General features: G+C 41.7%; 1 protein-coding gene across 1 annotated transcript in view; it reads right to left on the bottom strand.

Annotated features, from left to right (window-relative positions):
- The window catches only part of coro7 (coronin 7), a 97,782-nt gene that overhangs the window by 79,333 nt on the left and 1,585 nt on the right, over positions 1–16,864 (bottom strand). Inside the window, exons 2-7 of the mRNA XM_080511386.1 lie at positions 16,118–16,214; positions 15,762–15,842; positions 15,598–15,668; positions 14,577–14,763; positions 13,344–13,420; positions 8,630–8,680 (exon numbers count right to left, since the gene is read on the bottom strand). Of these exons, the coding sequence (XP_080367512.1) occupies positions 8,630–8,680; positions 13,344–13,420; positions 14,577–14,763; positions 15,598–15,668; positions 15,762–15,842; positions 16,118–16,214 (564 nt within the window). The remainder of the gene's footprint in view (positions 1–8,629; positions 8,681–13,343; positions 13,421–14,576; positions 14,764–15,597; positions 15,669–15,761; positions 15,843–16,117; positions 16,215–16,864) is intronic.

The following is a 16,864-nucleotide window of genomic DNA, read 5'->3' as shown; positions in this document are numbered from 1 at the left end:
GAAGCCCCCCGCCTCACAAACAACACACACATGTGAGCAACAAGCTTCAATCCTGCCAGCTGGCGCCCGCTCTCGTCCCTTTCCTCCAGACAAATATCTAATCATCACCACCAGAGCGAGCACACACCCACACACACATGCACACACAAATCCTGCTCATTAGTTTAAGCAGCTGAAACATCTTCCTACTTTTAATGTCCTCCTTCCAATTCACAACTACTAAAGGAGCTGAAAAACCTTTAAGAAGTGTCCCATTGTTTTACAGCCAGTAACACAAAATAGAATTCAAAGGCGTCATCAAGCCGAACACAGGCTGGCATTATCGCTTAGCCCATAAAGAAAACCTAGGACTTACTCTAAGTTGTAAAAACTAGGCACTGAGAGATCAGCTTTAATTGAGACTGATTGCAGGGAAAACAATATTCAGATTTCATGCCACTGTTTTGCTGAGCGGTTCGAATTTGCCAGAAACGCATTAGCATAAAAGGACCTTTACAGGTTTGCCAGATTTTCTGAAAGTAACCAAAACTGGCAGCAGGCATGAAGCCAGTAACACGGGGAGGTGAAATATAGACAGAGAGAGAGAGAGAGAGAGAGAGAGAGAGGGGAAAAAGGATGATAGAAAAAGGAGGCACAACATCTGGGCTGAGTTAACCACTGCCTATTACCAGGTCCTGAACCTGACAAGGTTTGATAGAGAAAAAGACAGGAACAGAGTAACTCTGCATGTCATTGATCTGGAGGGATGGTGAATATTCTTAATAAGGAAAACCACAGGAATGAGACAGTAGGGTGAAAGGAGCAACAAACACGGCTGGAGATGTGCATTTAGATCTGACCTCACGTTGAGCAAGCAGGCAAAAATTAAGAGTTTCATAAAGAATTGAGTAAACAACCTAAATGCTACAATATTTGATTATTGACAATGGCAAAATTATATGCTACTTTTTTTTTTTTTTACATCACATAAACTGCTTAGTAACAGTTTACTAATTGGGCTAGAGAACCAGATGTTGTGAAAAAATATAACAAAGAGAATATGTCCAAACAAATAAAAATGAAAAAGTCGCTCTCATAAAGAGAAGAGCCTTACTTAACTATCGAAAAGAAAGAAGAAAGAAATACACAAGCCGATCTGATTTTTTCCTCAGTTAGAAAGTCCACATATTAAATGGGAGACATTATTTTTTAGAATTTCTGTATCTCGTTCTTGGGAGTTAAAGTTGTGGTACCTTCTGGATCAGCCTCTGACTGGGACAGGGTGAAAGGTCACCAGGATTATGCCGGTACAGTCACGGTCTGTTTGGCAAACTTTTTTTCTTATCAACTAAAGTTATTTACACTAATTGACCAAAGTATAGTTGCAAGTTTCTCCACTTTACAGGACCTATTAAGGTTTTTGTTTTTTTTAAATACAGTTTGAGTGCTCCTAATTTTGACTGAAGGTATTTGTAAAATCTGTTATAATTCAAAATGTAGATAAACCGCGTGCATTATGGTGTCACACACTGAGAGGTTTTTGTTCCGATGATCCTGGCGGTGAGTAAACAGTAAGTTTCCTACCATGACATGTTTACTTTTAGAGAGAAATTAATGTACATATTTATAGATACATACAAAGCACCTATTTAGCGAAGAAAAACTGTGTTTAATAGCACACTGGATGGCCAATTAAATCTAACCAACCCAATTGGACTAATTGTCTCATTATAGCCTCTATTAGAAGACTGGCACTGCTGTCGGCAAATAGTTTCAAAACAAAGAGGCATTTTTTGGACTCAGTTGGGGGTTAAATCATGCAGCTGGAATTTGTAGTTCAGCATTGAGTAAGCCTGTGACATATTCCTGGAATAAGCTCCTGTTCTTTATATTTCACAATGTTGACTCAGCATCCCTGTGGTGTTAGTATTAGACATTCTCCAGCCTCTAAACAAGCTTCTTTCTGCCGAAAGTATCACAATTTCAGTCTCTGGCAAGCGTGGAGAAATCATTTATTGGTAAAGTTGAATGCTGAGCATTTTTGAGAGTGAGGAAGGTATTTCCACACTTTCGTCAACTTCTTGTGCATATTTTAGTGTTACTTTTTTTTTGGGGGGGGGGGAAACTGCAAAGTACAAATGGGTCACTGAGCTGGGGCTCTACAACCTGGGGCTCAGATTTTATTGATGGCTTCAGCTCAGATGTTATTCTGAGAAAAGCCTGAATATTGTTAATAACATTAACATGATGGGAAAAGAAATTAATTAAAAAACAATTAAGAGAAACTTTTTAAATGGTGCCACGTAAAAGGAGCAAGCATTTGTGCGACGAGCAGCAAAGCAAAGTATAATCTTTTTCATTTAACGACACATTTGGTGTCATTAATTTCCTTCAACAACATTGTGTCGTCTTCTGCTCACATTATGCATGCATCACTTTCATTCTGTAGAAATTCAGCATTTTTTTTAGGTGTATTATTCTAATTTCCCACAATCAACCAGCCAGATGCCGAAGCATAAACACCCAAAGCAGCCCCATCCATTTCACATCATTTCTAAATATTTTTTGCCTCACTAACATCCCTCTGGCTTAGCATCAGTGATGCAAACTAAAGTGCTCAGTCACAGAGCTTCATTATGCTGCCTGCCAGACACACACGTGCACACGCACGCGCGCGCACACACACACACACACACACACACACACACACACACACACACACACACACACACACACACACACACACACACACACACACACACACACACACACACACACACACACACACACACACACACACACACACACACACACACACACACACACACACACACACACACACACAATGCCTGCCTGACGTTTATTCTGCCTGTAATGGGAATTCGGAGCATAAACACATATACACAGGCACTCCCTCACTTCCCAAACACACACTTTTCCAATTATAAGAAGGCAAAGACACAGAGATAACACAAAAAGCCGTTTATTATGCCTGAAATGAGAAACGCGAGAATGGAGAGAATGGAAATGAACACCTACCAGGGAGTTTAGTCTGTGTAATTTATAGCAGGATATAAAAGACGGTATAGGACTAAAACCACTGTGCTTTGCCTTGGCCCTGCCCAGCGTTCCCTCTTCAAATCCAAACCCATTCCAGCCCATGGTCCTCTCTAATTTCACCCTCAGCAGCACAAGTCTGGGCTCAAAAAGAGGAATCTGGCCCCCAAGTCCAGCAAACTATTCCCTTTTCCTGTCTCCCTTCTCTCGCAGTGACCACAGATCGACAGCTCTATGGCCAGCACGGGCCCAAAACTATGAGGGGTATTTTCAGCACTGTAATTTGAAACACACATGGTACACACTCAAGCACACGCACTCGCATGCGGAGCCACACACTCAGCAAATACACGGACAGTGGGGATAGATCAGAAGAAGCAATACAGCCGGAGAGTGAAGAGGAGACAAAACTGCCCACAAAGGCACGTGTCCCGTTAGGATCAGGTTAGTACGTGAATGTTTTCTACGAGCGCCGAGTCTCAGGAGTCCTGCTGCTCGGTACAGGAAGTCAGGGCGGAGGCCGAGCTATACAGAGATGTGAAAGAAACCCATCCGAAAACAAGAGGCCAGTATGGGGACGTCACAGCAGGGTGGACGGAACCAGGAATTAGAAAAACGCTTAAATTAAAAAAAAACCTTGTTGGTACTTGATGATTCACCATTTTGCCATTTTTACACAAATTTATATTTGCAGGGGAGAAAAAACAAATGCAAATATATCCACAAGGGTTTAATTGAGAGCTGCACAGTGGTCTCACAGTAAGATTGTCCCCAGTTTGAGTCCGGGCTGGGTTTCGTGGCCTTTCTAGAGGGAGTTTGCATGTGGGTGTGGATTTGGTCTGCCGAGTTTCCTTTGACAGGCAAACTGATGATGAATGTGTAGACGATAGATTCATTTAATTGATTCGAGCCCCTACCCACACCCCATTCACTTTTGTGGAGGACAACAAGACAAAAACAACACCCGGATCTGACAAGTGCTACATTTAAGGACACACTCTTCCTAATGTGTGCCAACTACCAAAATACAGCAGCGTGTGCGCTCGTGCGCGTACGTACACATCCACACCGATTACAGAAGCAGCGTATACTGCTTGTTCTATCCAAGACCTCAATTACCCTGTGCAGTCTTATTTCCTATAAATACAGCAGGCGCAGAGCTGTAATTCGGGCCTAAATTTACCCCACCTGGCCGGAGGAGAACCCACTTTAGTGCTTGCCACAAGGATGAGCCAGCCCCGCTCAAGTAGGCTTCCATGAGTGGAAACAGGACGAATGGATAATATTGGCGCTTTACCCCAGCTCAGGGGCAATGGAGGTGCATGACTTCAGCTTGTAAAAATTATTCCAAATGTATCAACTCACAGTTGTTTGCACACAGCCAAGAAAATCACGAACAGACGCAAGAAAATTAAGGTGTTTCTGCAACTTGCACTACTTTACACTGCTGCCAGATGTGGGAACAGGAACAAAACTCTTCGTGACCGAAGCTTGACTTGACCCTAAAGTGCTCCTTTGTCCACATATTAGGATGTGTTGAGAACTAAAAAGCGCTGGAAAACCTCGACAACATCTAGTTTCTGGTCTCAATCAAACTGACTGCCATTAAACGATAGTCCTACATGATCACATGAGAACACTTTGTCTTCAAGCTAGTGGTTGTTGGAGCTTCTGCAAGTTTTCAATTATTAGGCTCTATTACTGTGGAACCTGCTACTGGTTTCAGTGAGAAACACAGTTTCTAATTTTATAAGCCTAAAAACATTCCAATTAGACGAAGCTTCCCCAGTTGTTTTCTAGTTAAGCTACTATAGGTTTATACTGCTGGGAGAGCTTCTTTATCTTCCTTCAGGATCTCTGGCAGTGGAGCCAGAAGCTTGTCATCTGGGCCTCCTTTCGTTATCAAGTCTGGAACAAGTAGATTGCTTTCTGATGTTACCTTGTTTCTCACCGTCTCCCGCCTACCCTTTTGTTTCTTACTCGCCCCTAATCAATGCAGCAGAAAGTGACCACATACAGGTGATGCCGAGTTTATGTTTCATTTCAAATGATGTACTCCAAGGTAACTCGGATCGCTTGAGTTGCCTTTACCCAGACATGTTTTCAACAAAAACTTCTCTTGAGGATCATAACTAAGTGTCTCATGTAAGAAGCTAAACAGACCTCCCACTGAGGTTACAAAATAAAATAGTCTAGGTCTTTATCTGGCCTTTCGCTGCATCGCAACACATTCAAACTCATCAAATCTCACGTTGGAGAAAGTCTGTGAAGATGCTATCCCATCCGGCACAAACAAAGTTGTTCAGTGAAATCTCATTGAAGCTGCTCATGCAATGTGAAATGCTTTGCAGTTCGCACTCGCGCGTCTGAATATCGACGATCGTCATGTTTCAGTGTGTTTAGGATTCATCACCGGCACCATTCCGGCGCTCCCTCCAGCAGATGGGCTGTTTGTTAATAAAAGTGACAGTGGCTCTCACATTGTGCACAGAGGGAGAGGGACACACATCTGAAAGCTGTCAGGGTGAGGCTCTGCACACACTCCTGCTCCTTTTGCATTTCAAATCATTGGCCCAAATCATCCAGACTGGCCCAGAAGTCCCAAATGACTTTTTTTTTTTTTTTTTTTAAACACCCCAGACATTTTTGAAGTGACAGCTTAAGAGGCTGCTATTAGCTCTGGTATGACTTTTACCTTAATTCAAAGCTTGAAGCTTGCATTAAGGAAGACAAAGAAACAGAATGAAATGCATAAACAAGTGTAAAACTAATTGCTCATATTATCTTTTATTAGCAAAATTTAGTAGCTACACTCTAATTTTAAAGTACCGAGTGACAGGTGAACTGCTTTAATCAAACATCAATGTACATGTACAGTTGTTAGCAAAATATGTGTGACTGTATGCACTGTGACTTCCTTCGCCAACAGCAGCTATGGTTAGTTACATAACGTGATAACAGAAGATGAATTGATAGACAGTTATGAGGGTACAGAAGTAATTTATGTAACTCATTACTCAGCTTTATCTGGTCAAATATGAACAGAAAATGTGAAGAAAAATGTTGGATAAAATGTTTTGTGGCTCCAGAATGAGAAATCTGGTAAATGCTTCTTCCAATATTGTCTTTTCAACCAGTGCGGTCTTAAGGTTTCAAACTGAAAATAAATATGTGGGTGTGCGCTGGCGAGTTTTAAGTCTCATTCGCCACATTTAAAGAACCACATTTATTTCAAAATGTCCACAGTTGAACTGTTGATTTGCACTGGGCACATCATAGGCACCAGGTTTTAGCATTAAAAATGAAATTTGTGAACTAAGCAAACACATTTTGTTCAGTGGAAACATGATTGATGGACATTAGTGGAGGTTTATTGAAAAATGGAAGGATTATTTTCGCTGCTTTCGTGTCTTTTAATTCTGTCCTTGGTCATGCGATCCATCGTATTAAATTAAAAATACCTAATATTTCGCTGATCTATTCCAGCTATCACAAACCACTGCTCTTCTACTGGAGACACAGAAACAGACGGACAAACCAGCACTGATTCAATCTAAACGAATGGGAACCTTTTGCTCCACCGAGTCCTTCACACGCAGCTTTCGTTCAATTCTACTTTGATGATGAAAAGTCTTCTGTTAACTAGAGTGGCGTATGACCGAGAATTGCCTTTATAGGGCCATTTATAGCACTGTTGGAAATCTGTGCTTGGTATTCTCATGGTGAATGTGGTTACACGCAGAGAGCTGCTGGAAAAGGAGAAAACTTCATTGAGAAGCACTGAAATGACGTTAATAGTTACAAACCCGATGTAAACAACTGCGTTCTGAGGCTGGAGAGGAGCCGGCTGACACAGTTCATGTTACTTGGGCAAACAGAGTCACACGCGCTGCACTCACACAACTCTGTCATGTGAGGTCACACAGTTCTGTGTAGGCCACAGAGAGAAATAATCCACAAGTATCTTTTCCTCTTCTGGCTTCTCATGCATTTTGAAACAATATGGCTTTTCATGGTGCTCTCAGTTTAAAAAAACCCATAAAGAAAAACACCCACTCTACACAGATACAAGGGCCTATACATGCCCACCAGTACATTAACACAAATATGCAGTCATACAGGTTGTGATATGCCTTCCAGGCATTTCCTTGATCTCATATTTAATCTGCTTCAGCATGTACTGTTTTTGCAGGATTTCTTATATTTACAAAAGAGAAAGACCACGAAGCAAGCCAAGCATCGTGGTAATTAAAACATGCTGGGAGGTCCATGACTGAAATTTGTGAGAATATTTGCTTCTCACATGATGTTCACCGTCTTTATGCTTCAATTTTGTAGGATGAACGCACAACTGCAGAGTTTCCTCATTAACGCCTGTGGAAACAGGCGTGTTGTCACTCAAGAGAGATGTCCATCAAACGTAATAGGAAGAGAAAACAAACGGGAGCAGCGCAAATTGTGAGGATCACTCTCGTTTATTGAATGGACCACTGAGAGTACCTGTAGCTCTTAAGATTAATATCATCATGTTTAACACAACCTCTTTGATTGTTTTTCATAACATTTAAGTCATTTTGAGGGGAGGTGAGCTATGTTTTTCTTTTTGACAAGAAATATCAAGGTAATCCCTCACAAATAATTATTTCTCCCTTCTGTTTTGAAGGTCAGCTGCATTGCAGCCAATTTTCTCGTTTCTAAATCTGTCTTTACACTTGGCAGGTTGGATTTGGTTCAGTGAATCTGGTGCAATCTATTTTTGGACGTGTTAAAGCTGCCGTCTGAACCCAGAAACCAACTTTTTTAATAGGCCTTGATCTACTCTGGCCTATTTTTATGTACCAGTAAGTACAAAAGCGACTGAGTTTTTTCTTCACCTTTCAGTTGTTACCTTCAAAAGGAACAGTGAATTATTTCTCTCCTTCTTGCCCCATTCCCTGCCTCCTCTACTGCTACACCAATCTCCATGTCCTCTTTTACGACATCCATGAATCTTCTGAAGTTTTCATATTTTATCTATGAAACACGACTCACTAAAAGGCAAATATTCATAGCTTGGAAAGGAAATATTTCTATAAAACAGTAAATAGAACCAACAAGTCACTCAGGTCAAATACACTGAGGCAGAGGACGAGACTGTCGATCCATACCAGGAAACGTTGATCATCATCAGCACCACAAATTCCTCATCCTGACAATTTCTGAACAAGTGACATAGATGGGAAATAAGCCGATGTAAATAACTAACTTCATGTATACAGCTTGTTAACTGCTTAAAATCCATTTATCAAATAAATAAATAAAGAGTAGTCTTATTTCATTCACATATTGACATAATGACCTTCCTCCCCGTCACCTGTCAGGCTAGGTTATTTAGAAATTGTCTCTCAGTTGTGCATGCTTGTTGGCATAGATGGAGAATCCTGACTGCATAAACTAAGGGGATTTAGACCCCAAAATAGTTCGTTTTTTTAGAGGTTAAAGGTGTATATGTGAATAGTCCCCCTCGAGATGCAACTTGGCTTTGCAGCTTGAACACATGTTGTGGAAATTGGCAAAGACTCTTCTCGGGGTGCCGACTTCACATGGGACTCACCTGAACTGGTGTCAGCTGGGCTCGGGGATCAAACACTCGCAGCATCTTGTCCTAGAAAAAAAGAACGATAGAACATTGTATCAAGACTATCTAAATATTTTAAACATACTGTTGACGTTGGCCGCTTGTTTTGTTGATGTTCCAGTTTGTTGTTGTTCCATAAAAGCATCTCATGCCGAGTATCAATAATGGTTGAGGATTGCAGAGGATCTATCCAGTGAAGGGCTCTCATATCAATGACTGGAAATAAAAACTTCAATCAGCGTTGTTATGAATACTTTAAAATAGGAGTGAAACAATATAAGAACTATTGCATTAAAAAAGAAAACATCAAACTGAGCAAAATGACACATATTGAACCATTCATTAATAGCAAATAATTATCATATTATTGACAGATTTCCAACTGGATTTTTGTGAAGACTTGACAATACACTGTCAAGTATGTTCTTCTCATTTTTGTTCTCATTACATAGAGATGGAGCGATGGGGCGGTTCGTCACTGTCTTTAAAATATAAAGCACCTTTGCGAAATTCTTCAGGGTGTAAAAAGTGCTTTATGATTGATTGAGAACCAGAATCACAATCACTTTATTCATCACTGAGGACAATTCTTGAACCACTGTATGGTGATATAACATATTATTTGTAAAATCCTAAACAAGACCTTATGTGGTGTCTGCTTTCATTACATTTTCAAGTTAAGTAGACTAATGAGGTGAAACTGACAGTAGAGAAGTCATACAACGCAAAAGGACAAAACAACAACACATATGACTGTCGTCAATTAACAAGGAATTGAAATAAGCAGTAGTCATTTCCCAACAAAGGGTTAAGACTTGGAACACATGAAGTGAGGTCACAATATAGTCTCTCATCTCTGAAATGAATGGGAAAGAAGCAAAGGCTTCTAACGCAGGTCTACATTTTCCACAGAAATTTACCAGACTTGTAAAATATGAAGGCGGCAGCTTGGAAGTATTAATGAAGAGTCCCTCCACCTCGGCGTAAATCAGATAACCAGCACCACAAGCTGTCTGAAGTTCGCTCACTTATCAGCGTGATCACACTGATTCATTGTTAGCAAGCGCAATCCAGTGACCTCACCGTGGCCTCGTGTGCCTTGACCCTGGCCGGCCCAAAGTCACATTCGGTATCAATCAAAGCAGCCAATCAGAGAAGCTCTTGCATGATTGAGAGGAAATGGGGGCCTAATGGGATCAGGCTGTGACTGGGACATGCGTGTCTGCATTCGTGTCACTCAATACTGCTGTGTGACGGTGATCACAGCAGCAGCAGCTTAATACACTGAGCCGATAGAAGGTAATACCAATAAGTACTTTGGCTAAACAATACCACACTTTAACATATGCATGTCAAGAAGAATCGGGGGGTTGACTTGTACACATAAGAGCTGCACGCTACATTCATATAGAAACCTAAACCATGCACGAAAGAAATTGTTCAATTTTAAAGATGTCTCGTTTATTCAGACTTAATTCACGTAATCCAACAAATAAGAGGCAACAACATGTAACCTGGCATTCGCAGGGATGATCTGGCAAATTTTTAATGGGTGAATAACACAAACTCGGCATTGATATTCATCCTAGGGATCCAAACTCATTATAAATGTGACACCAACGCACAATAAATATTAAGCCATTCACAGGGTATGAGCCTTGCTGCCAACAGGCACTGTTACAAAGAAATATTCAGCCACACACACAATTCTTCACACACTTAACTTTCTGTGCATAGTTTGAATACAAACATCACATGCTGAGTGACAGACAGCGGCATGCATCCCTGTGGAGATGAAAAACACGTTGAAGAACACGGACAGTGCGTCAGCTCATTTTCCTCCTGCTAATCTGTGGCACCAAAGCTTTTATTTGCTATTTTTAAATTTTGTGTACTAAAAAAACAAACAAAAAAGGGATTTTTAACTTGTGTCTTCATTTTATCTGTGTGTGTGGGTGAAGCCCACCCACGAATATGATGCCCCACAGCTACGTCTTCAGGCCTCTGTGACCCGGCACTAAGCCGAAGGCTCAGAGAGCAATACAGGAAGAACATGTACAAACAAACACGCACGTAAACCAACAATCCTCCACCTGGTTTAAAAATGTCAAGCTGATATCCTCAAATATGTTCTATTATGGGACGAGTATTTCAAAACGTACATATAGCAAACTAATATTCAGTTTACATCATGAAGAAGCAACTTTTTCTCATCTTAACATTTAACATATTTGATAGGACTAATAAACATGACATGAATGGATCGGTGCTCAAACTTCTACCAGGAATTACAAGGAAAAAATGTAAAATGCATAACTGTGTTAACGAGATATATAATCATACATTAGCTTTAACTGTATCCATAATGGAAATTAAAATCATTCACGGCCACGTCCTTCAAAGCGTTATAGCGAAACACCACATGTGAGAGGAAACTATTTGCTTGTGCAAACACACAGACGAAGAGCTCCTCACATATAGATGTGTCCATCAAACAAGCAAACACACTCCTTCCAGGCTATGACAATAACATATCTAAATACACACACCACCTAAACTCATAAATGTGCAGATGGAGGGCCCTGATAACTGTGTGTGTGTGTGTGTGTGTGTGTGTGTGCGCGCTGAGACAGCTGCTGTTTAATCTAAAAGATGGAGTCTCACTCTCAAGCAGCTGTTAATGAGTTTTCACTGTGAGTCTGCAGCACACAACTTTCACATTTAAGCAAACATACACAGATGCTGGGAATCTTCACCCAGGGGTGCTCCCTCTTCCTCTCTCTCTTGCTTTCTCCCTCTCTCTAAATCCACTCATCAAACACATGCTGCTGCCAGCTCCTCAGTCTCCCATGGCTACAAGTGCCACAGCCTGTAGTGAGTGGCAGTTTGAGAGTGTGGGATCCTTTAATCAGTTTCTTTTTACACCATGGGAAATACAGTACCGGGCTCGGCCACAATGCAGCTTTCAAAACCCAAGGTGGAGCGTGAACCATAAATCCAATAACACCTCATTACTGGGCAGCGTACGGCCAGCCCTCGTTCATCAATTAGACAAACACAGACGTTCCTCCATCGCTGCTCACGCGACCTGTGAATTTTAGTTCCCCCAACTTGAATGGCGCCTTTCTTTCTCCAAACGTGTCATAAATACACATCTAACCCAGGTCCAAATGAGGCCTGTCGTGATTCCTACTCTTTGGGGTGGTAGCCTTCCCTTCATCTTCCCCCTCAACCTCACCCTGTGCCCCAATGTTTACCTTACGAGAGGGCTGGGGATTGGACCCACATGTTGGCAGGCCCTATTTGCTTTAATAAGCTGAATTGGAGAGATTGAGAGAGGCCTTCTGGGTTGAATGACACCAGAGCCCAACAGGGCAGGAACCCGAGAGCCCCCCCTTCCCACTCGGGGCCTCTGATTTTGAAGCCCCTTCACAAACGTTCTTCTAAGGTGTCTTGTTCTTTCAGGCTGCACTGAGGCCAGTGGTGGGTGGGATTGGTAGCTCCGGTAAGGGCCGCCATTACCCTGTCAAGCTGATGTCATGATTTGGACAAAGCCTGTGATGGCTGCAATAATTTGTTACTTGTCAGAGCAAAGGTAAGCAAGAAATTGAACTGACAATCACACCTGTGAAATACACACATGTGGTATTTTACATGTCAAAGGTTATTTGGTCTCAAGCTTAATAAGCTCATCCACCACATTTTCACATCAATCAGTCTGCTGGATTATACACAGCTTCTTCCCCTGCACCACCAATCCATTGAAATTGCTCTGGATCCTCATTTCTGGAGTTTGGTTTGAACTATGAAGTCAAGCCAAATCAAGTCTGCGAGTTTTACTGTGTGATTTCTACCATTTCCCAGGTTTTTGTCATCAATTTAAAGTTTTAAGTTCACTGACTTCTTTAAAATAGTCTATTGATTTTGAAAAACTTAAGGAGAGGGCTATCTCACCTCGAAGAACACAGTGGCACTATGAATGGACCAAACCTTATCTTGACTGTGAATAAGCTCATAACTCACCAAGTGCTTTATATTAACTAAAGACACCCACCCAAACTTATAATATAATTCCACATTCATCCTTCCTCTTCCTACAATACCAGTGTATCTGAAACCATACGATCATACATTCATTCATAGGTTTTCTTTTTTTTCACCGCATCATATTTGATTTACAAAGCATAACTGCACACACTGAAAATTAGCTGCTTTTAGGTTCCTCAAAAGACAAACTTTCATCAAAAAGATGGGTGCATGCAAAGGCCCATTGTAGGATTTGTACTTCGGAATAGGGGTCACTGCTGAAGATTGAATTCAAAACAAAGGCCGTGCACAGCCCTGTGGTATTATCAGGTCCTTAGTTGGCAAGCAAATGCAGTTTCCAACACAGAAAGGTATCGGTAGCTTGTGTGTCATCAGGGCGCCCGTGTTTTTTCCGTTCCCCCCTAAGAACAGTGTATTAATTCCGAATGTGTTGTGTAACGTGAAAGCCACCCCGTTTTATGAACATCATCTCTGTTGACACTGATGAAATCAACTTTGCCAAACAGCTGCAGTGCTGTCTGTGAGGGACTGACGACATCTTGTGGCGAAAAGTTGCAACGACACCAACAAACTTGATTCATGCGTTTTGTGAGGTGGGAAAGATCGGTAGCGTCCGCTTTGGCGCAATGGTGGTCATCCTCACCTTGCACGTGGTAGCAAGCAGGGAGCCGTCCCGTTTCCAGTTTAAACTTTGTACCTGGTCACCATGTGGCTCCAAGGCTGCAGACACATAAATCGTCATATACAGATATGAGAGAGAGAGAGAGAGAAACTGCATTGTTTACAGTAAATAAGGGAACCAAAACAATTAGAAAGACTACTAAATGATGGACACATGAATCAACATAAAAAAAAAAAAAAACAGACACAACAAAAACAGACACAACAAAACAATCAAGAGGTCACTCAAGGAAGATGCAGGGGACGGAAAGAAGCTGTATGTCAAGCAGACAATGTTAAAAGAGCACAATAATGTAAATGTAAATGAATCACACACACACACACACAAAATTAACCATAACCTCCTACAGTTTAGGCAAATGTAAGATGCTATGCGCATAAAATATATAAGGCCGCAGTGCCGTGGGTGAGCACAGCGCTGCTGATTTGTTCACTTTCACCATGACATCAAACAGATGAAACAAAGATGAAGGGTGCTCCTGTTCAGACAGACACACAGTGATGTGAATTCAGCTTAAATTATACAGAAAAACAAATACCCACACACTCATTCAGATACAGAGCTAAAGTTCAAATCTCATTAAACATGTGTAGAAAAAAAAAAAGAAAGAAAAGGTAAACTACGAATGAGGCCAATCAAAGACGTGGTGGAGGGGGGTAAAGCTCATGAAAAGTCGGTTCAGCAGTGAGCAGCAGCAGCAGCAGCAGCAGCCAGGCCAGCTGTTGTCATGGGATGGAGAAGGAGGAGCGCAGTGTTGGTGGGAGTGGGAGTGGGGGGGGGGGGGGGGGGGGGCGTGCGGCCAGAGGATAGTGACTGTATCCTGAGGCCAGTCTGGGGAGACTGGGACCAGGACTGCAAACCAAAACATTACCTCTGCTGCTCCGGCACTTAGGAGCCACAGGGCTGTAAAACGTAGGCAGCGTCAGTCAGACCATCTCCAACAAAAAACAAAAAAAAAAAGCAAGAAAACCACTTCACTCCACTCCATTTAAATAAATTAAGTTACACACAGAAACAAAACATGGCATGACAGAAAACTGAAAGCTAACCGACACAGACCAAAATGTTCCATGTACAAGACGGTACACAATGAGCAACAAAGACGTTTGTTTTTTGGGGTTGTTTTTTTTGTGACGTACAAAAGTTTAACCGAAAGCCTGGTGTGTGTTTGTCATGTTTACTAGCTGTAGTTACCTGCGAGTGGTGCATCCTGGGAACTGGTGTCCCAAATCAGAGGAGACTTTGCGGTGCCGACAGCCAGCAGGCCAGAGGAGGTGGGATGGAAGTGGACCAGCTCCAGCCGGCCCTGGCCTGGACGCAAGGTCAGCTCTGGAGTGCCAGGCTGCTCCAGCTCCGGATCGCACAAACGCCATAGCTTCACCTGAACACATGGGAGGGAATTATATCAAGAGCGGTTTCTTTTTTGACCTTTTGGAATTCATTACAGGCAAATCACACTGTGTTTTTGTTTTTCATTTTTCCTTCTTTCATTTCAAAAATAGTGTGCGTTTACTATAACACACGGCAACAGCAACCGGAAGTTGTCTTTGCATGATGATACGAAATGGACTTCACTCATATAGCGCATTTCAGCTGCGTGAACAGCCCCAAAGCACTTTACATAGTTCAATAGTTCATCACATTCACCCATTCACACACACACACATTCAAACGCCATTGAAGGCAACAATAAATAATGTGGCATATGACTGAAGGATTGTATTTCTATTTGATGCTGACAGGTCACAGAAAAATACATTGTCTGTTAAAGACTTCAGTCAGTAAAAAAAAAAAACACATTGCTGGAGTCATTATTTCCTTTCATAGTCAGCAGAATCAAGTTGGAAAAGGAATGTGCTTCCTGGCAAAAGACAAAACGGCAAAATTGCTTTGCAGATGTTGGACACTGAAGATCTCTTCAGTGCATGTGAGCGTGGTGGTGATTCACAGTGTTTGTAAAGGTTTGTGAGGTAAACCGAGCAGCTGAGTCTGAAGATGCAGACTCACACTCAGCATAATGTGGCAGGGACACCTGTGGCTGAGGACAATATGCTGAGCAGAGGGAATCTTTAAAAAGGTTGTGATAACTAAAAACTGAGAATGGTCATATTTATAATAAAAGGCCCAAGGATCTTTTTTTTTTTCAAAATCCAAACAAGTTTGTACGCGTGCAAAAAATAGGCAAAAGCCCGAACAAGGTCATTAAATAACTCACCGTTTCATCTGCTGAGCATGTGACCAGGAGACTTTCATCAAAGGGAGAAAAGTCCATGTCAGTCACCAGATCTGATAGAGGGAATGGAAAAATTTGCTTCAAGAATGAGTCTCAACAGTGTCTGGATATCCCATATCATTTAAGATTCAGTATGAAGAGTGTACCAGAATGGCAGGAAATGTGGGCGACTGCCCACTGGCCATCTGAACCAGGTTTGACTGAAGAGAGGCCCAGCATGCCCCCTCCTGCAGACACAGAGAGCATCCAGAAATACTGTGGATCAGACTTTTAAAATGAGTTTTCTGAAACATTATAGTAGTTCATTATTTATTTTTTTATTGCAGGTGTGAAGCTACAAAACATAACATGGAGGAGAAACGCTGAGCTTTCGAATTGATTGATTCAGTTATGTCCAAATTCTGCACTCTGATCAGAATTCTGATCGCAAGCAAGCCTGAAACCATCAAGCTGTGTTTGGCAGTCATTCATGTTGAGCTACACATTTCTTAAATAGCCTTACCAGCCTGCTCGGTATTGAAAGCCACCAGCTTGGAGCTTGCTTTGATGTGGTTCCCCTGGCAGGAGAAGGAGCCAGCATGGACATTGTTGATCCATTCCTACATTCAAAGATATGGACAGCATGAATGACGGGTCCCAGTGGACAAAAATTGGCTTTGTGTTTATCCGTGAGCAGCATTAAAGATTACAATAAAACAAGAGAAATCCCGTTTCCGTGCATGATTATGAAAAGAAGCACACATGACCAAGCTGCTGTCACAATAAGAAGAACAAACTGAACACTGCAAGCAACAGGAAGGATCTAGCTGAGTGCACGCACATGCACACAGTGGAGAGGAAGTAGAGAAGCTCCGTGCGTTGCACAGAAGAGAACTCTTAAAACCTCTTTCATAACTTAATAAGGCCAAACAAGCCGGAGGACAGTGTGTCTGTACAACTTGCTCTGACATTTGGTCAACAGGAAACGCCAACACTGAAGAAACATGCACTACTGCTCTGCTGCTGCACCATTAAACTCCAGGATTACTTCACAGATCTATATTTATATTCTCAACACTTTTCCTGCAAAGAGCTTGAGACCTTCACTGTTTTTTTAATGTAAAATCTATAGTTCATATACATCACATAACCGAGGGTAATAAAAGATATCGTGTAGTTTGAGAAGAAATAAACTAACATTATAGATCTCCTCTAATCAAATATTTTAACATCACATTGGGCATCACTGTTACATAACAACAACAAAAAA

Source organism: Blennius ocellaris (assembly GCF_963422515.1).
Source record: "Blennius ocellaris genome assembly, chromosome: 16".
NCBI lineage: Eukaryota > Metazoa > Chordata > Actinopteri > Blenniiformes > Blenniidae > Blennius > Blennius ocellaris.
Note: the sequence above shows the minus strand (reverse complement) of the source record. Positions and strands in the feature narration are given on the sequence as shown.